The sequence below is a fragment of the Pyrgilauda ruficollis genome, unplaced genomic scaffold (assembly GCF_017590135.1).
Source record: "Pyrgilauda ruficollis isolate IOZ18807 unplaced genomic scaffold, ASM1759013v1 scaffold4, whole genome shotgun sequence".
NCBI lineage: Eukaryota > Metazoa > Chordata > Aves > Passeriformes > Passeridae > Pyrgilauda > Pyrgilauda ruficollis.
The window spans coordinates 11997014-12018584 of record NW_024525489.1 but is presented as its reverse complement, the minus strand read 5'-3'; the positions used below and the strand labels follow the sequence as shown (position 1 = coordinate 12018584).

General features: G+C 45.0%; 2 protein-coding genes across 6 annotated transcripts in view; one reads left to right on the top strand and one right to left on the bottom strand.

Moving 5' to 3' along the window:
- Positions 1-9751, bottom strand: part of AARS2 (alanyl-tRNA synthetase 2, mitochondrial) — an 18268-nt gene extending 8517 nt beyond the window's left edge. The window contains exons 1-11 of one of the 2 annotated variants that reach the window (XM_041476767.1): positions 8998-9751; positions 7751-7939; positions 6955-7100; positions 5997-6191; positions 5349-5493; positions 4773-4918; positions 4373-4481; positions 4007-4045; positions 3244-3355; positions 2590-2717; positions 1735-1885 (exon numbers count right to left, since the gene is read on the bottom strand). In XM_041476767.1, coding sequence (XP_041332701.1) covers positions 1735-1885; positions 2590-2717; positions 3244-3355; positions 4007-4045; positions 4373-4481; positions 4773-4918; positions 5349-5493; positions 5997-6191; positions 6955-7100; positions 7751-7786 — 1207 coding nt within the window. In that variant the 5' untranslated portion in view covers positions 7787-7939; positions 8998-9751. Of the gene's footprint in view, positions 1-1734; positions 1886-2589; positions 2718-3243; positions 3356-4006; positions 4046-4372; positions 4482-4772; positions 4919-5348; positions 5494-5996; positions 6192-6954; positions 7101-7750; positions 7940-8313; positions 8842-8997 lie in introns of those variants that run through there. The other variant, XM_041476766.1, reaches the window with a different exon arrangement.
- Positions 8775-21571, top strand: RNF8 (ring finger protein 8). Of its 4 annotated transcripts, XM_041476771.1 has the most exons (9): positions 8775-8909; positions 9850-10061; positions 11223-11351; positions 12899-13639; positions 14735-14797; positions 15168-15257; positions 16427-16534; positions 17521-17725; positions 19572-21571. In XM_041476771.1, exons 3-9 carry the CDS (start codon positions 11283-11285, stop codon positions 19715-19717), a joined length of 1422 nt encoding a protein of 473 aa, XP_041332705.1. In that variant the 5' UTR covers positions 8775-8909; positions 9850-10061; positions 11223-11282; the 3' UTR covers positions 19718-21571. The 4 variants fall into 4 exon arrangements, with proteins under 4 accessions (XP_041332705.1, XP_041332702.1, XP_041332704.1 ...); XM_041476768.1 differs by lacking the exon at positions 9850-10061 and having other exon boundaries at positions 8781-8909; XM_041476770.1 differs by lacking the exon at positions 9850-10061 and having other exon boundaries at positions 8781-8909; positions 17521-17732.

Genomic DNA, 21571 nt, shown 5'->3' with positions numbered 1-21571 from the left:
ATTGCAACAGGAAAGGAGGGATCACTTCCTTGTGCCAACCGTGGAAACACTTGGGCTACACTGAAAGTTGGCACTTTGCCTTGGTAGGAGAGGAACAGCTACTGGCAGAAGGGACAAAGGACTGGAACTAAGTCACCCCTCACTCTCCTAACAACAGAACTGCAGAGTAGCAGCTAAGCAGGCAGGGACACCCAATCCAGCTCCACATGAGCCTGGCAGAAGAAAATGTGACACAGACACATCTGCATCTTGCTACACTGCAAGCTTGGTAAACCTGACTGACTTTTATGAAGATGCTGTGGATAGGGGACAGCAGGGATGTCACATCCCTGGGTGCAGCAAGCTTCTAACATGCTCTCCTGTAGGCTCCTTGAACCCAAACTTGGGCACTGTGGACAAGAGGACCATAAACTGGGTGTGTAATTGGCAGGGCAGAGGGCCCCAGTGAGAATTGCTCAGTAGTTCAATGTTCAACTGATATTCAGCTACAAGCAGCACTACTTGGTGGCTCATATAAGGGACAACACCACTTAACATCTTCACTAATGACTATCCATGACAAAATGGGATGTACCCATATCCCACTTAATTGGCAGGGACTGGCTAATACACTGAAGAACTGGACTGTTCTTTGAAGGCATCTGAGCAGTCTACAGAAACGAACTGACAGAAATCTTAGGTTCTCGGGAGCAAGCTGAACACAAGCCCGCACAGTGCCCTTGCAGCACGGAAGGCTGCCTGCCTGCTGAGCTGTATGAGCACAAACATAGCCAACAGTCAAAGAAAGAGGTTATTCATCCCTATTTAGCATTTGGGAGAGTGCATCTAGAGTACAGGAAATTCTGGCTGTACATAGAGAAAAAAACCTTTACACACTAAGAGCGATAAAGAACAGGGAACAGATAGGCTGTGAGATTTTTGTCCCTGAAGATACTGAAAACCTCTGAGCAATGTGATCCAACTGTGAAACTCAATGTTACTTTTAACAAGAAATGGATGTCCAGAGATCCCCTTCAACCCAATTATTCCATGATTCAGAAGCTGATAAGGTGGGACAGTTCTAGTTTGGGGATTTGAGCCAATGTCACTGCTAGGCTTTTTTCCTCTGTTGTGTTCTTGCTGTAGTATATATAGCTTGCATTGCCTCACTTTCTGCTTAGCGTGGGCTGCCAACCAGCACACTGGGTAAAAGGGAGTTGGCTGTACACAGCCTTCTCTAATTGTCTGTGACAGCCACACCACCTCTTGCTCCCTGTGGCTTATCTTCCTGCCTTCCGCAGAGCACGGGCAGCCTCAGTTACCCCAGGTGATGAAAAGCCTGCGCTGGCACCTAGCGGTCTGCCACGGAAACAGCAAGGGCATGGTTTCACACAACCACCTAAAACCCTTGCATAATTATCCTTCTTTCTATCGAGCACACACCCAGAAGCCTAATTGCTGGAGACAGACTTATCTCTAGAAGAAATCAACAGTCCCTGTTTCACCACTGCACCCAGTGGTGCCAACCCAGAGCTCAGCCTTGTCACCAGCCCAGAGCCTTCCTAGGGATGTACCAACAGCACTAAGAAAAGCAGCCCATTTGGGATGAGGTCAGGGGTAGGGAAGAGACATGGTAGCAAGGTGGACAGGTTTGGACCACGAAGTACACGTTGTGCATGCATGGGGTTAGGCAGCAAAAGCAGCCATGTGAGGGACTCCAGTAGAGCCTGCTTTGCAGGGGGGCCAGGCACTCACCGTACTGCCCGTGCTGCCCCAGCGTGTACGCGTACTTCGGAGAGTCATCCGTAGCAGGCACGCTGCTGCCCTGCAGCCAAGCCAGCGAGTGCACATCCAGGTGGGTGTTCGTGTTCCCTGCCTGTCCTGCCTGTGGGCCACCAGCCTTCCGCTGCAGCAGAGCAAAGGCACAGTTAGATGGGAGATCCCTGGGGGCAAGCAAACAGGTAACTGGAGCTGTAAGACTAGGAATGGCTTCTTCCACCTCCATGGAAAAGGCTTGCTCAGATCCAGGCTGATGTAGGCTATTGCTAACTAACCCCCCATCCCTTCAAACTTCACAAGCACTGAATACCACTCTCTGCTAGCCTTGAGCCAGGCCATAAATACATCCCTCTTGGCACAGCTTCCAGGCCATTAAAGTGCAGGAGAGCAAGGCCTCAAACCAATTACTGCACTAGGGGGTGGTGGTGGCAGGTGGGCAGTGCAAGTATATCAGCACTACAGAGATCATGGAGATTTTGTAAACTCTTCATAAATAATTTGCTGCTTCATCTGTCTAAACTGATTCTACTATGTGTGAGAAGTTAGACTACATGACTAGCAGAGGATTGTCCTAACCTATATAAATATTTCATAACCTTCACTCCAGCATCATAAAATACCTGAAGAAAAATCACCAACCAATACTTCAGTTCCACCTTCAGAAACAAGAGGATTGTGATGACACTGCTATTTCAGACTCACTTCCCCTTCAGAGAGAAGGCATGTAGCCCTGTGGTGCTCTGAAGAGCCTCAGCAGTGAACGGGATCCTGCTTCCACATTCACAGGAGACAGGTAAGGCTTTGAATTATTACGACAAGTCTCCCTCTTACCTTTGCATCTTCTAGAACAAGCTCATTAAAAGCAGCTGAATCCAAACTGATTCCCTTCTCTTCAAGCATCAAGTCAATCAGATCCAGAGGGAATCCCAAACTCCCATAGAGAGACCAGGCTACTTCAGCTGTAAGACAAAAAGAAGGTCAAGAACTCAGTGGGAACACAGAAAACAAAGGCATCTGAAGATTTGTCTGGGTGGGATCAATCTAGTGTGTGCTTTGGTAACTGGATCCACCTGTGTACTGTGTGCAGCTGTACAGTTAATGGGGAAGAGAAGCCTTGGAGTTCTTCTTGCATGTGACTGAGTATTAATAATGCTCCACAGCCCCCTTCCTGCTAAAATTCAGTGCAGCACATCTAGACAGGCAGCTGCACTGGCTGGGTCCTGTGCTACTCCTCCCAGCTGTGTCTTACAATGACCTCATTGATCAGTCAATAAAACAGCAAGGGAATGCTTCTAACTTGGTACCTAGTTTGTTGTACTAGAAAACAACTGCAATTTGGAGAAAGAACATCTGCTCCTCTGTCTGGGGCTAGACAGTCACAGAAAATGCAGGGGAGGCAAACATCCACCAGTTTTGACTGCAATGCTTGTGAGGACTTGGAGCAAACTGTCTCAAAGTGCAGCTCATCAGAGGAAGGACACTCACCTGGGAAATTTGTGGAGGGCTCCATCTGCTGCACTGTCCGCTCGATGATGCGCCTCCCACGCTCCAGGGAGGACAGAAATGCGGCCTCGTTCTCATTGATGATATCCTTGATCTGCCCAAGGATCAGAAGGGTTACCCACTTTTCAGGGAGTTCCCTAGATCACCTCAGCCCTGCTCAGTCAGCTCAAAGCATATCAACCAGCCTTTCTGTTCTGCACGTATCCATCACAACATGGCTCTGACGCATTATTGAACAGTGCCAAAGTCATTGTGCCTCCTGTCACCATTCCTGTCAAAGAAATATTGACCATCCACGTGGGGAAAGCTTTAGGCTGACAAATGTTCCCTATTGGGCATTCATATCTGTGACCCAATTACAAGTGTATGTCTGGAACAGCCAGAGAAGTTGCTGTCAGTGGAAGCAAGTTGGGACTAGCCTTAAATCATCGTTCCACTTTAGACAAAGGGTACCAGGGCGAGGACAGGCTGTACTTGCACTCAACCAAAAAAGCTACTGTAGCTTTTTTAGAGCAACAGCCGCCTTACACAGCACATGCAGTCCCTAGTAAGGACCTAGTGGACCATATGGAAATCTGCCACAGATACTTGTGCCCAGAACATCTCAGTTCACCCATGAGAACATGGCTGTGGAGGAGGCTACGCAAACTCCTCCAGCCAAGTCCCAAGGGCGGGCTGATTTCTAGGCTTGAGAGCAATGTATCACAAAGATAATGAGATAATGAGGGAATTCCACATTGCTCACCTGGTTGGCATTCCTTGTCAGCTCTGGATAAGCATCTCCCTGTGGAAGTGAGCCTCAGTTAGTGATAACATCCTCAGCATCTTCCTCAGGGGATCTTGCAGCACGTCAGAAACATAGAAGTTACTTGCATACACTTACACATGCTTGTGCTGACTGTACCATTGATGCCATTGATGACACTAGGCCCCCTCCCTCCCATCACAAGTGATATGGGGACAAGAGGTTTTTAATGCTGGAATGCATAGCATCAGGTACACCTTCCTGGACCCTTCCCAAGATTGACTCCTGACAGTGTGCAGAAAACAAACATGGGGTTGAATAGGATGTGTGATGACCTTTTTCCCCCAAGCCAACAGTTTTACTCACCAGCACTTCCACTACAGTAGGCACCAGGGAGGCCAGGAGCCCAGGTGGAGCCTGTAGAACTTCAGAGCAAAAGCGTACAGCCCTGCGCAGGATCCGACGCAGCACCAGTCTGAAAACAGAGCAGGATTCCTCAGGCAACCTTGTGAGCACCCCTGCCCAGCTGCCACATTCAGCATCCCCCAGCTCATCTGGTCTGATTCATCAGCATAGGCCAGCTGCTTCCAACACTCTACACTCATCCAAGGAGAAGTATGCAGATTGGCACCCCTTCCCAGCTCTCATCTTCCTGTCTCTCCAAAAGCTCATGCACTCGCTATCTGGGAGAACCTCTTCCCTGGCTGTTCATACTCCTTTCTAGACCTAACTTCCTCCACCCCATGCCATTTCCTTGTGTCCTTACTCTGCTCCAGAGAAGCCTGGGTAGATGCCATCAGTGATGCACACGCACAGGGTGCGCACGTGATCTGCCACCACGCGGTAGGCCATGTTCACACGCCCAACATCAGCATTCCCGACCAAACCTTGGTAGCTGGGTGCCCTGCAGCCCTAAAAGAGAAAGTAGGGAGACAAGTCAGCAGAAAGTAATAGCTGCAGAAGAAGTTTCAAAGCAAGAGGCAGCCAGCTACGCCTGATATCCTGTTTTTCAACAACCTTTGAACGTCATGCATCTCAGATGTACTCATTAAATCCTTCCACAGCACTACAGACCAAGACTTCCGTACCCAACACAGGTCAGCCAATGCCCTGGCACTGAGAAACTTAAGACTCTTTAACAGAAAAATGAATCGGCAGTGCTGATATTCCAGCAGATTTCCCATCTGGAATACTCCCTTTTTTCTAGAACATTGCATTGGACCTCGAAGGACATAACCTCCTGTCTCAAAATACCGCTCAGTAACTGCTCAGAGAAGGCTGTACTATGCTACCCAGCGAGGAACTTTTGTTGAGCTGTGACTATGAGCAGAAGCACCATCACCTTGTGAATGGCATCCAAGATGGGAGTGAAGAGATCTGTGTCATAGTTGGAACGTTTGCTCTGCAGAACTGTCACCAGCCTTTCCAGACCCATTCCTGTATCCACATGGTGCTGTGGCAAGGGAAGGAGATTCCCATCCACCTCTCTGTCAGCCAGGCAGGAAAAATAAAAGGCAAAAGACAAGCAAGGATCAGTTCATGGGCAAAAATAAGGAACAGGTGAATCAAAGAGAATGGGGGAAGTGACAGGGGATGGAAAAAGTGGGTGACCCAGCATAAGGAAGCTCAGGGACAAGAGTGACAGCAGCCTGCCTCGGCCCTGTCAGGCAGCCAGGATCTGACCATCACACAATCAGGATAGGCTGCAATGTAAGGAACAAGGCCTCCTCCTCTTCCTCCTCCAGGCTGCTGCAGACCTCAAGAAATCTCTGGAATGCAGCATTAAGGGGGAATAGGAAGTGAAGGTTGAAGAAGACAGGGAAATACAACAAAGGGGGCCAAAAGCCATGCTGGACAAATCTCCATAGCTTCTCTCTTGCTCCTGGTGTTGCCACTTTCTGGAAAACAGTGATAAGTCTGAGAATATACACATGATTTTGGAGTCAGGCTAGGGGAAAAGGCTCTGGAATTCAGATGACACGCTTGGTACCTGCTGTACTGCATGAAAACCAAGTTCCAGATCTCCACTACATCGGGGCTACCCTGGTTCACCAGTGCTGCAGCATTTCTGCCACCACCCACGTGGTCATAGTGGATCTCTGTGCAGGGACCGCAGGGACCTGTGTCCCCCATCTCCCAGAAATTATCCTTCAATGGGAAAGGAAGCACGTGACTGGCAGGAACCCTGGAAAGGCAAATAACAGAGATGGCAGTGCTAAGGCATGCACACAAACCACACAGTAGCCTAGATCACAGAGAAAGTTGGAAGAAAGGAATCCTTTCTTCCTACTACAGACTCAATAAGCAAACACGTCAGAATTCCTCTGCTTCTCTGCTTCCTTCTATTCACACAGAATTACTCTCCTTAGGGATATTAAGTGAGCCAAACCATATAGGACCCTAGTCTCAGCCCAGAATGACAGGCAAACACAGCCTGGCCCCTGCTGACCAAGACAGGCTCTTCACTGGGTTTGCAGAGCATCTTGCTCTTGGAGCAGAGACAAGGCCTGAACATCATCAGTGGCACAGATACGGCTGCCTTGGGTTCAAAGCTGACACACAGCCTGGAACAAGCTCCCAAAGCACAGCAATGCTCTCTGCAATGGTGCACCCTCCCACTGAAGCAGTCATTGCTTGCTTTCAGAGAATGTACTCTCATGATGGAGAGGAAGCAAAGGATTGGAGATTCTGTACACACTTCATCCAGGCCAGCCAGTTTTAGGTACACACCCACCCCAAAATACTATCTGAGAATGAACCAAAAGTTCAAGAGACCCAGTGAGCTCAGAGCCCAGCTGACTTTTAACAGCCCAAAGAAACCAGAAACAAAATGGGTTTAAAACACACTCTCTGGCCCCTACACCTGATCAACTAAAAAGCAAATGCAAAACTGTGGAAAGTGAAACGTCAGCACCTGCTGCTCAGAACTTCTTCTGTAACACGCTTACCCCAGGCGGAGCCACACGTCCCTGCACTCCTCATCTGAGCTCAGCCCCAGCGAGGGGTCTCCACCAAAGTAGGTGACATAGAGACGATCTTTGGGGATCTCATAGACCTCTGTCAAGAGCTCCCAGGCCATGCTACATGCCTCCTCCTGAGCAGGTAGGGAACATAAATGAAGCACAGTAATTCAGGAAGGGTCTTTAGAATGGGAGTCAAACAACAAAGAAGTTAATTTCAGCTGCTTCTCTCCCTAATTTTCAGGTGTATTGCAAAGAACAGGATGCAGGTCAGGAGCGTGAGATAGCTCACTGCTGCTGGTGGAAATCTGACATTCCTAAAATGTTGTGAGACCCTCACATCTATGTGTATCTGTATGCATCTATGAGCTTACTGTCAGTTACATGGATTATCTTCTTTCGAAAGAAAAAATGTATTTGCCACCTAAAAAACCTACCATCCTTTATCCTTCTTCCCTTTTCAAACTTTCTAGTACTAAGCATCAAATGAACTGGTAACCTCTTTTCACCACATTAAGTGGTCAACACTGGCATTCTCACAGAGAACTTTGATTTTTACATGCTGGTCACAGCTTTGACAGGCTGAAGTGCTTTGAGAGTCTGCAGGACACATTCAGCGACAGAGCCCATGAGCTGACTACCTCTGTTCCAAGCCACAGAGCTCCCACGAATTAATCTGGATCTTACCAAAACGCCTTCTGCAAACAGTACCATGGCACTACAACACAGCTCCGAATGGCAGGCTGTGTTTTCCCCTAGAAAGGGTTCACTCCTATCACCTCACCTTAAAGTAATCTCCAAAGGACCAGTTCCCCAGCATCTCGAAGAACGTGTGATGGTAAGTATCTCGGCCCACATCCTCCAGATCGTTGTGCTTCCCTCCCGCACGCACACACTTCTGGCTGTTCACCACGCGCCGGTGCTGGGCCAGCTCGCTCCGGGGGTGCACCGTGCCCAGGAAAATGGGCTTGAACTGGAAATGAGAGACACCCGCTGTGGACAGGTGCCACTCAGCGCAGGGGTCTGCGCCTGGGGCTCCTGACACACACAGTGGGTCAGGCTGGAAGGGACCAGAGCGGGTCATCTGGTCCAACCTCCCTGCTTAAGCAAGTTCGTTCTAGAACACACGGCACAGGATTGTGTTCAGATGGCTCTTAACTATCGCCAGCGAGGGAGACTCCCACAGCACTACGAGAAGCGCCCGCCCGGGAGGACGGCGGCGCGGGGAGCCCAAAGCACCGCCGGACATCTCCGTGGTGGGGGACACCCCAAGCCGGGCCGCGCTCCTCTGAGACGGGGAAGCGCCGGTGAGCCGGAGGAGGGTAGGTGCGGGAGCGGGGAGAGCACCTGGTTCATGCCCGCGTTGACGAAGAGGAGGCGCGGGTCGCCGCGGGGCCGCACGGGGGCCGAGGGCAGGCGGCGGTGGCCGTGGCGCTCCTCAAAGAAGCGCAGGAAGGCGGCTCGGATCTGCCCCGCTGACGGGCAGGCGGCACCGCCGCGGCGGGGGCTGCAGCGCCAGCGCCACGGCACCTCCAGCAGCAGCCGCCGCCGCAGCCGGGCGGCCGCAGCCATGGTGCCCCACGGCGGACGGCAGCGCCGGGGCGCCCGGAAGGGGCGGTGCGAGGGGAGGCGGGACGCGGAGGAGCGCGGCGGGACTGCGGGAAGCACCGCAGGACAGTGGGAAAGCGCTGCGCCGCCGTCCCCGCGGCGCACGCGCGGACTCCGGTCACAGCCCGGGCTCGGTCGGGGGTGGCCATCCCGTCCCGCCCCGTCCCACCCCGTCCCGTCACCTGCGAGCGCGTCCCCGCCGCCGCCGCAGCGATCGCTCCCGCCGGTCGCGGCGGGCGGGCGCCATGGCGGTGCGCGGGGTGCCATGCCTGGCCTGGTGCCTCCGCCGAGTTGGGGCCAGCGGCGACTGGCTCCTGCTGGAGGCCGGCACGCAGGTGAGCCGCGCCGGGCTCCGGCCCCTCGGAGCGGGCGGGTGGGCACGACTCTCGCGGCGCAGGTTGGTGGGATCTCGTGGTTTCTTACAGCGTTTCGCAGGAGGAAAAAGCACCGCCTCGTCCCGGTTAACGAGCAGCCTCTGTTCGGGGCCGTTGGGAGGGGCCGCCCGGCCGCCCCGCCGGGCCGCCCGAGCGGGCGCTGTTAGCCCCGGTAACGCCCGAGGACGGGGAGGGCGGACCCTGGCGCTGGAGTCGCCTTGGCCAAGCCTTCGCTTGTTTATATCTTTAAATTCTTATGTTGTATTTAGATAGCGTTGTTCGTGTGATGGTAACGTAAGTGAGGACGAAGGGAGTCCGTAGCCTAAGTAACAAGGCGATGCCTTTGGCGAGGTTTCCAGTACTTAAGGCATAAGGTATTCAGCTGTAAACGAGGTCACGTTTAAATTGTTTTGGTTATGTTTTGGTACGGAACAGAATAGCCGTTTTCTTAGCGATTGTGTTTTTTAACTGAAAAATGGGCCCTGGTACTGTTCCTAAGACCCAGCAGGCAAAGACATGTGATGACGTCGGGGCAGTGTGAAAGGTTTGCTGTTCTGGTGGTCAAAATCAGGTGGTGTGGGTGATGCTGTGGCCAAAGCCTTGTGCTCACACACTGCAAAAGACACCCATCCAAACGTATGCTTTTGTTATTCTCCCATCATGGATTTGAAGTCCTGAGATGTGCAGATCTCCTCGGACTGGAGGTAACAACTTGCAGCTAGGTGCTGATAATTGTGTAGGGAATCCACTATGGGATGTTACTGCTCTGATTGTCTGCGCAGTGGTTGCCTTTTGCAGCAGGGAGGCTGATAGCATTCTGGTGCTGTAGGTGTGCCAGGCCACAGAGCACAAACTGCTTTTGCTAGAGATTTAAATCATAATCATAGAATATCCCGAGTAGGTGGAGACCTACAAGGATCACTGAGTCCAGCTCCAGACTCTGCCCAGGACAGCCCTAAGAATCACATCACATGCCTGAGAGTGTTGTTCAAACACTTCTTGAACCCTGTCAGGCTTGATGCTCTGACCACTTTGGTGCTAAAGGACACTGCTGATATGTGGGGATGAGGTGTGATTTGCCAGTCTGCTGTGAGCAGCACTGAACTCCAGCAGGTGAGTGGTAACATCTTGGAACCCTGTTTGCTAAATGAACTTGTTCAGGGGGGAGTTTTGTGACTGGCCCTGCTTGCTCTCACTCATATTGGTATGTGAGATCCTGCAGATGTGTGTGACTGGGCCGTGAGGATACCACTGCAGGGACAAATGCAAAGCTGATTTTATGTTTGAATCCTTGTGAAGAGGGGAGTCTTTATCCATTTGATTCTCTGTACCTCTTACATATGCAATCCATGCTGACAGAAAGCTATGTGAAGCATTCAAGAGGTAGGCACTAACATGGTTAAGTTTGCTTTTGTCATCTTAGTTTTCTTCCTTGCCTTTGGTTATGACATGGGGGTCTGAGTTTTTCCTCTAAACTCAAGATGAGAACTGCTCAGGTAATGCAGTGCACACATGAATTAAGAGAAGTATGCAGAGGAGGCAGCTGAGGGAGGGAGAGCAAGGATGGGCTTTAAATGGCAATCTGAAATTAGATGAGATTTAATAAGATACTGTGCAATAGTACAATTAAATTATGTCCCTTCTTCCAGAAGATACTATTAGACTCTAATCCAGTTACTTAGATCACTTTTACTGCTGGTTATGAGCTGCGTGTAGCTTAGATTCTGAGACATAAGATAGATGGTGTGATTTACAAAAGAATTGTGTATTTAGGGCAGTGTTGAGTGTGTGCTTTTTTTGATGGCAGTTTTCTGGGCTATTTTTTTTCCTGTATCTTTCCTGTTCACAAATGGTTGAACAGATGCAACTAGCAAAATAAGAGGGTAAGAAGTAATCTTGAGACCCACACACAATAGTGCTAGTTTGAAGAAATGGTGTTTGGTTAGGTAATGACTGAGGTAGGACACAGATGGTTTGTGAGTGGCTTTGAGCAGCTTTGGTGCTGAGGAAGATTTCCATGAAACCAAGGTTGTAATGTGCCTCAGAGAAATCAAAATTTCCTCAGTGGGAGAGAAAGATAATACTTCAAACTTTGTAAGCTTCCATTTTCTATATACTCTTAAATTGAAATGAAAAAAAAATCATATTATGCCAAACTTTTTGTAATAACCATAAGATGTTGATCTAGAGTTTTGCTGTACTTAAATTAAAATGCCATAAACTGAATTTACCATGCCATTACTGATTGCAGTAACTACAGTACTTTATTTTTAGGTGACTATTGGCCGAGGATTAGATATCACGTACCAGCTGGTGTCAAAAACCTGTCCCTTGATGATCTCTCGTAAGCACTGTGTCTTCCAGCAGAATGCAGAAGGGCAGTGGACTGTCAAGGATAACAAGGTACAGAGACCAATTGAAGACCTTGTACTCTGAGATTCATGGAATAGAATCCATTGTTTTGGGTCTAGCAATCTATGGGCTATGATATAGCATAAGTGCGATAGAAGGTCCATGGGAATGTGTCTTGCCTGTTGTGCACTTCCAGCAGGAAACTTCAGTCTGCTGCAGTCGGGATGCAAACTAGATTAGTTTCTGTATGTAGATCCACCTTTTGGTTTAGCATTTTTCAGACCAGTGTGGCCTGGCCAAGGGCACTTTGCAGTCTGTGAACCTGTTTGGTGTCGCTTTCTTAAAAGATATCCTATATGAATTTTGACATAGGATTTTATCCTTTCAAAAGGATAACACTCTTGTAGTGCTAATAAAAAGATAAAGTGCACCTCCTTATTGTAGTGACACAATTGCTTTAATTATAATCAACTTCAACAAGAATCTAGTGTTAGAAAAACCATGCTGCATGTTGTGTTCAAATGAGTTTCTCCTGAAAGTTCTTCTCAGCTGATGAGGATAAAATGTTGATGTCAGAGTCCTCAACTGGGTCTCACTTTGACTTCAGTACTCTGTTTTTTACATCATGATCTCTCCACTTTCTCATTTGGTCTGAAAACTGTAAAATGAGTATTTTGCTTTAAAACAGCACTGGTAGAACCAAAATGTTCAACACATCATGCAGATTAGAAGGATGTTTGGGTTGACAGCAGATTAGTCAGAAAGGAATGGAGTGGCTACTATTGAAATCACACTGCTCCTAAACAAAACCCTCTTGTAGTACATGTATAAACTTGAAGACCTAATGTTAGTGCATGATAGGAAACATCTACCATAGATTAACTATTAACATGTCCTGTCTGTTTTCACTGTTGACCAGTTGGTCAGCTTGTTTCATTGAATCTCATTGAGATATGTCAGTTCCTAGTGTTTCTGCAGTTCATTATGAGCACAGACCAGTTTTGCTGGTTTTGAAAACTATTTCTTGAATTTTGAAATTTTGAAACCATTTTTGTGCTTTGAACATTATATCTAGAAGAAGATTTTCCTTTTTTACAGTTTCCTTGTATTTATGGAAAACTTTGTTTTCTTCAAGGAGTATAGCCAATGCTTCTTTTTATTTACTTTTTTTTTCCTGGAATTTCAGGTAACATTAATTGTCAAGAATAATTGTAGTATTCTATGTTCCTGACAATGATCTATTGTGGAGTAATTTTATTATTTAGTTCTTGTTTCTGAAGCTTTTGTGCAGGTTTTTCCCCTCAGAGTTCATTGTTTTCCTTCTTCACAAGCACATATGTCAAAATGTTGTTCTTGGTGCTTGTACACAAAATCTGTAATGTAAAAGAATAATGTGCAGTAGATAATGCAGTGCAGTAACTGTAATAAATTCAACGCTGAGCCAATAAACTGGATATTGCAAGGTTTATTTGAAGAGGTGGCTTGTTCTGATTGAAGCATTGAAGAGGCTGGCTGTGTTTATTTACAGCTGCCAGAAATAACTTTCAGAGGATGCTGTAACTACATATTAAATTTTGGTGTTCTGTGTTTATTGGCAGAGTCTAAATGGAGTTTGGCTTAATAAACAGCGCCTGGATCCATCAAAAGTCTATCCTATTGCTGAAGGAGACCGTATTGAGTTGGGAGTGCCTTTGGAAAACAGAGAGACGGCTGAATATGAGTATGAAGTAATTAGAGATGAATGGGAGAAAATTAAACCCTTTTTAGCTCAAAGAAGTGACCTGGGGAAAGCTAAGAGTTCAAGACCTAAACGTAAATTTAGTTTGGAGGAGTTGGAGACATGTGAATCAGAAGGCCCTTCAGACTCCAGATGCAAAAGAGACAGAATGTCCTGTGGCAATGAACCTTTAGATAAATCATGGCGACAGGCAGAAGAGGCCAAACGGCTGACAGAGAAGATGGATGTCAAGCTGCCTTCTCCTGGACCCAGTGAGGGGGATAGTGGTCCAGTGCATGGTAGCCCTGTTCACTCCAAGAAAGCTGTGACTGTCCCCCAGAAGGACCAGAAAGGCTCTGATCTTGTAGAGTCATGGACTGGCTTGAAAAAGCTGAGGAAATCTCTAGAAGATACAATGAAATTAAAGGCCAAAGTGCAGGAGAAGCAGACTGCAGTTCTAAATGTCAAGCAGAAGCGCAGGAAGTGTGATCAGAAGGAGATCCTAGTAATGGAACAGGAGCTGCAGGAGTTGCAGAACCAACTCTGCATGGAACAAGAGCATCAGCAGCAGCAGGTGGAAGAGTTGGAGAGGACATTCTGTAAAGAGCAGCAGAAGCTAGAGGTATAACGGTGGCAGTAATTTTGGCCTGTGTCTTCACTTTGATGGAATGCCTCGTATAAGGCATTGATCCAAAATAGCTCTTGAACCATACAGTAACAAAAATAGTGCTTATGTGATTTACCCCTGCTAAAGTTTTCATGGAAGTATTTAACTTAGAATCTAGCACAGTGCATGTACCAAAAGAAAGTGCAGAGACAGAAGAGATTTTGCTGCATAGGGAGTTCAGAAAAAGGTGCAAAATAAAGCATTTCAGTTGGTAAAGAAGCATGTTTTTAAATAAAAAAGTGAAAGTCATTGCCTGATCTCTCTTGCTTATAGAGAGGACAAATTGAAAAGTAATCCCTTTAAGTGTGAGTTTCTCCCAGTATATGGCTGAAATAAAGACCAGTTTGCATGGCAAGTGCACTGTTGTTACAGTCAATGAAATACTGCATGCCTTAATCCCTGGAGGGAAGGAGATTATTTTCCTACTTTCAAAAAACCCTCTCTTGCCATCTGTAAGTACCTTTAAGCAGTAAGTGTATCCGATAAATTGCTTTTTCGGTAACAGACCAAAATCTGTTTGAACTTGAGACTGCTCAAAGTCTGGTTTAAAGAAAGGGAGGATTCATCTTGGAGTGAGTCTAATAATTTATTAGTTGCTTTCTTAAAGTCTACTGCTAAAGGCAAGATACCAGTACAGAAGTACAGAAAATTTAGAGTTGTGTCCTTAGAAACAATGGGACATTTACCTGGATCTTTAGGTACCTCTGAAGTCTTTGAACGTACTCAAAGACAGAGTTGCACCTTTTAAACTGTTGATGATCTCTTTGCTTCTATGAATATATAAGGCTGGTGCCTTTAGAGCTAGAATAATGTGGAGGTATTCCAAATATGAAACTGTAAATGATATATCCATTTTAACTCATCACAGTTACATGATAGCTCTAATTTCTGTTGTACACATGTAATCCTAGAGTGAAACATCCTGCCATTTGTTGAAAATCAGTGTTGTTTGTTTAAGCATATCCTCTAAAGAGAGTGTGCAGAGTAGTAATTTTCTGTCTCTTATGTTCTTCAAGTCTCTTTTTTCCCCCCACTTCTTATCCCACCCAGGGAGAAAAGTGTCAACAAGGGGAAGAGAATCTGAAGGAGCAGCTGGCCCAGGTCCTGCAAGAGGCAAGTGATTATGAGTCTAGGTTTGGTCTAACTGTGTAACTCAGATATTTAAGTCTTTCCAAGTGTTGTGGCCTCTTGATAGAAGACAAGGACTTTGCTTTAGGTGACTGAAAAACCTAACTGAAGTGAAAGAATAAACTGGAAGAGGGAATGCAAAGTGTGGTGGCACTGGGAAGGTCATAAATAACTGTCAGTGCTTTCCAATTTTAAGTTAAGGATAAACTGCCTTAACACCTCAACTTATATGTGTTGCTCTTCTAGGAGGAGAATAGGAGAAATAGTGTGCTGAACCTTATGACTATGACCATGTATCTTTAATAGGATGGCTTATAATGCTACTCTTATAACTTCTGGAATGGTATTGTTACAGCATCGTGCTTTGATGGAAGAACTGAATCGAAATAAAAAAGATTTTGAGGAGATAATTCGAGCCAAGAATAAAGAACTGGAAGAAACCAAGGTAAGGAGTAACTGCATTCTTAGTTTTATTCATAAGTGAAATATGATGTGCTGCATGAGCAGAGGAAATGGTTTATTTAACATTTGTCTTGGCTCTGCCTGGCCTCCTATAGTGCAAAATTTCTGTGTTTTGAGGTGGCAGCTGACGTTGGGGGAGGAGGCACCTTGCCCTTTTTATAAATTGGTGTTGAACAGTTGTTATTAGAGCTTTCCCAATCATAAAGAAAGCCCAAAGCACCTGAACAGTGCATTTTGGAAGAGAAATGGGCCCATTGCACCCTTTATTTGAAAAACAAACAAAAAAATAAAACCAGAAATAAAAGGAAAAAAAAATCCACCGACAAACCAAAAGTGTTTGAAAAATTAGTTTTCACTTAAAGTGCATTCAAGTAAAATTGCATTGTGACAGCAGTTCTATAAGGGAGTGTAGGACTGAAGCAACATGGAATTTGAATAATCAATTAGGTAAGTCACAGTTCTTCCTGCCCTTGACACAAAGTGATGAGCGGAAAATAATTAAGCAGATCCTTTCCTGTGTCTTACTTTTGGAAATTATCACATTACCCACCACTGACAGTTTGCTTTGTTTTTTTAATGTCATCTTTGGAAATTTGTTGCTGTTTCAATTATAGCTTAAATTAGAAGACTTTTCCTATTATTTTTAAAAGATAGAGCAGATACTTTGCCTAATCAGCCTAATTTAACTCTTAACAAGCAAACAAAAAAGTTATTAAGTTGTTAAATGAAGGTGAATGTTTTAAACTTTATTGCTTCCTTTTTTTAGTGTTTGAGGTGTTTAGTCTGTTGGGTGTTCTGCTTTTTATATCAGACATCAAAAAAAAAAATACTGATTGAAGTCAAACTCTTGCTAGGAACAGGCTGAAAAAGATTCCGAAAAGATTGATCAGCTGGTAGTTCCTTTAGGCTGAAGGGAATTTTGGTAATGGCTGTTCTCTCTTCTAAGTTCTCTGTAGTGGATGGGAATATTCTCAATTCTGCTGAGACTACAAAGAGGAAAGAGATTACAGATCTGGGTATGTGATAGATATCTACTCCACTTGACATGTGGAGATTTGCAGTATGTTTTTCTTCCCCTGCACGTACACTTCCTGCCAATTGAGAAAACCATTGTTTTTTGTTGATACACAACCACATGTACTTTTCCACCAGGAGGAGAAGGAAAAGGTGAGAGCCCAAAAAGAAGAGGTGTTGAATCAGATGAATGATGTGTTGGAGAATGAGTTGCAGTGCACAATCTGTTCTGAGCACTTTATCGAGGTATGTTTAAACCTGTATGGGTTTGCCAGTAAAAAAGAGACTTGAGAAGCTTTCCATAGCTCTAGTAACACAATATTTAAGCCCTTTTCTTTACTTCACTTGTTTAACAGTCCAAACAGACCCACAGTGAGTTCTTATGGGAAAGAGTTCATCCAAAGGTCTGTTGTCTGCCCTGACTCTTCTTTGCTTGACAGCAAATTCAGCTTTAATGTCTGCTTAGACATGAGGTGCTTAATTCTAAAATGCACATAAGTTTGGAGCACTTGTGTAGGTTTTTGAGCTGGTGCTCTGAGTTGCTGCTGACAGCTGCTTGGGGAAGAATTATTTTGTAGAGGACCATGCTTTAAGCTGACTAGAGCTGGACTGTTTGAGGTTTAGATATATGGAGAGGTTAGCAAAGGAAGAGAGGTACAGTACTCAATCAAGTCCTGGGATGTTTATATTGTTCAGATAAACTCTCTTTGAGAAATTGGCCTGTTTTCATTTGATTCTACAAGTAATAGGCTATGCTTGTTGTGTAGACTGTTATTTTTGTTCGTGTTTTGCTAGAACGTCAGTTTCATTACATTATTTTTTTACTGTGGGAAACCTGATGTATTAGCCTTGTTATAATGGCTTAAGAGCTAGCTGAAATTTTAATTTCTGGTTTCTCAGTACATTAAGATGCCATTTTGCAGTATATGAGTTTTTTCCATAATTTATCCTTTTCAAACTGGGGTAACTTGTAATAAAATGAATTACTTTCTTCTGTTTCTGACTTGTGATGACTTACAGTGACTCCATTTACTGACTTGTAATGCTGGCCTGACCTCTGGTACGGGGGAGTCTGTGTGTGACTCCTGCGAAGGCCCTAAAGGCTTTGGGCTCTCCAGTCCCTTTCCCTGTACAAAATATTCATCTAATGTTTCCCTGTATTCCGTATGTTTTTGCTTGACAGTGCCTGTGCAAGCACGCTGTGACCGGTATCTTTCTGCTGCATTCCACAGGCGGTCACTCTGAACTGTGCACACAGCTTCTGCTCCTACTGTATCAATGAGTGGACAAAACGTAAAGTGGAGTGCCCTATCTGCAGGCAGGAGATCAAATCAAAGACACGCTCTCTCGTGCTGGATAACTGCATTAACAGGATGGTAGAAAAACTGGATGTGGGAATGAAAGAGCATCGCCTAAGCCTTATCAGAGGGCGGAAAGGTGAGAGGTGGGTGGATGTGGCATGATGAGTACAATCTCTTATTCCATCTGTTTTGCACAACTTTCTTTGGCACCTATATACCAAGAAGATGCTCAGGGAATGCTGCAGAAACACTAAAAAAATAATAATGAAATCTCTCAACTAACTAGCTTTACTGCACAGTAAAATAAAATTAGTGCAAAGTTTGGAAAAATAATTCAGTATGAATTCCATGGTCTGGTGGGAAAACTTAGTTTAACCATGCTAAAGGTTATGATCTTTCAAAGAGATCACTAATAAAAGCAAAAATACTTAGAATGGTCCTTGAAAAATTTACCAGGCACTTTTGATTAAACTGTGGAGTACATAATTACAGAAAGTCAGCAGACCTGACAAGAAGCTCTGAATTCTTTTCTATGTGCTAGATTTATGTAGGAAATCTCTGAAAGAGACACTGGTGTATCATGTAAGTATGGCTGAGCAGACAGTTGCTCTGACATGTTTATTTTTGTGGAATTAGAGCCACTGTGGCTTACAGGCATCACATCTTGCCTAGTCGTTGTTAAAATACTGTGCATGATGGTGATTGCTTTATTAAAAACCCCAATATGGGTTATTCTTAGTCTGCTTCCTTCTAAATTTCTTTCTAGAGCCCTTGACATTGGTATCTAGGTGCTGAAATGTAGATGTCTGTTCCTGCTACCCCTTAAATTTCTATTGCTGTGTTAAGTAATTGTTTTGTTTTCCCTTCATAGAGATGAGTGCATGATCCTTAATTTTGCAGTGTATCAAATTGTATTTTTACCAAAAGAAAGGTGCTTTTGAAACCTTTCAGGTGTGCCATGGTGACATAGAAATGACATCACCGAGCAGTGCTAGTTCAAGCCTGAAATTATAACCTATGTAACCCTTTCAGTCTGATTCCCTCAGGAAGTGCTGCATTGCTGAGAGGCTGCCCGGCTCAGCTACAAGAATTGCTTTTACCTCTGTGGAACCGAGGCAGCCCTTGTGCAATGCGTGCATCTGCAGAGTGCCACAGTGCTCCTAAGTGTCTGGTCAGGTAGCTGATGGGCACTAGCTGAAGTGATGCCTTCATTGCAGCCCGTTGTGTGCTACACCAGTGGTCTTCGTCCTTGTTCAAACAAAAAGGAAATGAGTTCATAGCCTACCTTCAGAAATAACTACCAATAGGAAATAATTTAAATTTACTGCGACACACTTCAGCTGGAAGGTGAAATTGTTTCTGTGCCTCTTTTTGTGCAGTGATGGAAACATTTTGAAGTGAAGATAACCGTTTGTCTATTTAAAATTAATTCCTAAGAAATATACCTGTTAAAAGAAGAATAATATTGGAAGTGGCACTTAAGAAGCTGTCAAGGCTTTCCAAGAAACCTTTCTAGGAGTCTTAGTAACCCCGGCACTAGAAGAACAGCTTGCAGTCTTAAATAGATGGAGCTTTTGATGAGGCTATAAATGTCCTGAACAATCACTACTTGTTTGAGAGCCCCTTACCACATTTTTTTCCTTTTCTTACCCAGCAAGACACTGAAATACTTAGCCACTTTCACTGCCAGTTGTGTCCCTGTGAAGGGGTGGAGAAGGTCTCCTCATCTGTGTTACCTTAATAGGAAAAGACATACAGAACACTTCAGAGCACTTAAGAAAACAAGCAAACAAATAACTCCCATTACTTTGTTCTTTTATGCTGGAAACTGAAATGAAAAAGACCTATGTCCTGCAGCTTGAAAGACTTATTGCAAACTGACAGTGAGAAGCTGAAATATAATTTCAAAGACAAGTAGTAATTTAGCACTTGTGGGTGCAGTGGTCACAGCTAACTTTTTTATCTGTGTGTTTTGAATGCAGAGAAACAGAATGTGATGGTGAAACCAGCCACAGACAGTGACAACGGTGTCCCTTCTACCACCTACTCCATCTTGTCAATGAGAAGTTGTGACAGTGAGAACTCTGAGGAGGATTCTTCCTATAGTGAAACCTACTATGCTATCTGAACATTGTTAGTGCAGACTCATTGCCCCTGTGCTGCCTAGAACCAACCTAATGGTGATTGGTTGACTGCTGCTGGAGGAGGGGACTCGGCACCTGGAAGGACCTGTGAAGAGGCTGGAGCTGTGTACTAGCAGCATTTGGAAGAAGGATCTTGTTTTCCAAATGAATGCACAGAAGCTTGATCTCTAAAACAAAATTGGGTTTGTGAGAGAACAGACTGCCGTTATGCTGGCTAATTGACTTACAAACCCTAAACTTCTTCGTTAGCTTGTGACCTGCTCAGTGTAATGAAAGAGTTTGTATTGGATCATTGCCCTTTCCTTAATGAATTACATATTTACATCAGCATCCCTTATTTCAGGCAGCAGAGGGAATGTCCCAGGCCTTTTGAGAACTTGGCCATCCCCACCAGCAAGTAGGAGATAGGTATAGCAGGAAAAAGTGCCAGTGTGGGTTTTCCTCTTGAATTTCATATGGCAACTAGAGTCATCCCAGGCCTTTGGCATTAAAGGTGATAAAGGGTGGGATACAGACACTGTTGGCTGCAAGTGCATTGTAAGCTAGCTGCTGGCCATCGGCTTGCTCTGTTTATGTAGCCCATTTTCCATTAGATAGGGATAGAGGAGATGAAATCTCCAGAAGTCTTGTCACATAGTGTCTTTGGTTTGTTCCCTCTTCAGGCTTTCACATAAAGGGTTTTAGAACTGGGAAGCAGCACATCCAGAGCTTTTTAGCAATGACTTTAAAAACATATAAGCAGCAGCAAGAGAGGAACCTCTGCATCTTCAGGTGTGCTACTCACCAAATTAATGAAATCTCCTGTTGGCAGGGTAGGAAAGCAGCATCTGTAGACAACCACAAGATACAGAATGAAGCACTTCTTTTTATTGTTTACAAGTCATAACTGTTGAGCTGTGGGTTGCACTACCCTCATGCCAAATCACTTGTTCGTAAGAGATTGATCACGTCTTGCCTCATCCTATCATGTATTTGTCTATTGAGTTCCATTTTCTAGTGACTTACGCTTTTGACTTAGCTGTTACATGGAAAGGACGCTTACACTGTGAGAACAGGATGGGGAAGCCCTTCTCATCTGTAATATTTCTTTGGCTTTTTGTATATACCTTTTTGTTTCTATGTTTATTTTGTTTAAGAACAAAAATACAAATCCATTTCTGCATTAGTCTTCTTTGGTTCAGCCACTGAGATGTCTTCTAGTTGTCTTTAGACTTTTTTGAGAAAACAGACTGTCTAATGACTTTGCTTCATGTTTTGATTGCTGTATGCAGTGTGACTATTGTAAAGTTAATTGAAAGACGTTTGTATTCAGGAACTGATCAAAGACAGTCCAATCTTTCAAGACTGTGACTACCCTAATGCTAATTTAATAGCTACAATCATACTTCTTACCTGCTTCCCCCAAGAAAGATCCCTTTAAAAAGGTGCATGAATGATGTCCTAAGGAAGTAGTGTATTCTGACAAATTTGGTCAGTAGGATGCAAACAGGAGAGGCCTGATCTGTGGGCCAGGCAGCTTGCTTAAAACTTTAGTGTAAGGTTTCTTTTGTGAAGGAGACATTACGTCTTCTGTAGTCTTTCTCTTTTAATGTTCACTTTCTGTATGTGCTCTTGAGAGTTTCTTTTGTGAATAGATGCTTTCTAGAATGATCAAGAGCAGAGCATTCCTCAAAATGCTCATGAGGTAAGCTGATGTGGAACAGGCATTTCCAATGAAGAGGAGTAGAAGGAAAATATTCTGGTTACGTAGGATTGTGAATTCTTCAACTCTGTATCTCTTCCATACTGCTGTGCTTTTTTTCTCATTTAATTTTGAAAAATACATATTTATTTTATTA

Bases quoted from the DNA above. Each gene is read 5' to 3' on its own strand.
- RNF8 (XM_041476768.1), top strand. From the start codon at position 8,820: ATGGCGGTGCGCGGGGTGCCATGCCTGGCCTGGTGCCTCCGCCGAGTT. The intron at 11,352-12,898 runs GTACAGAGACCA...GTTTATTGGCAG, and splicing joins GGACTGTCAAGGATAACAAG to AGTCTAAATGGAGTTTGGCT. The intron at 16,535-17,520 runs GTATGTTTAAAC...TGCATTCCACAG, and splicing joins GTTCTGAGCACTTTATCGAG to GCGGTCACTCTGAACTGTGC.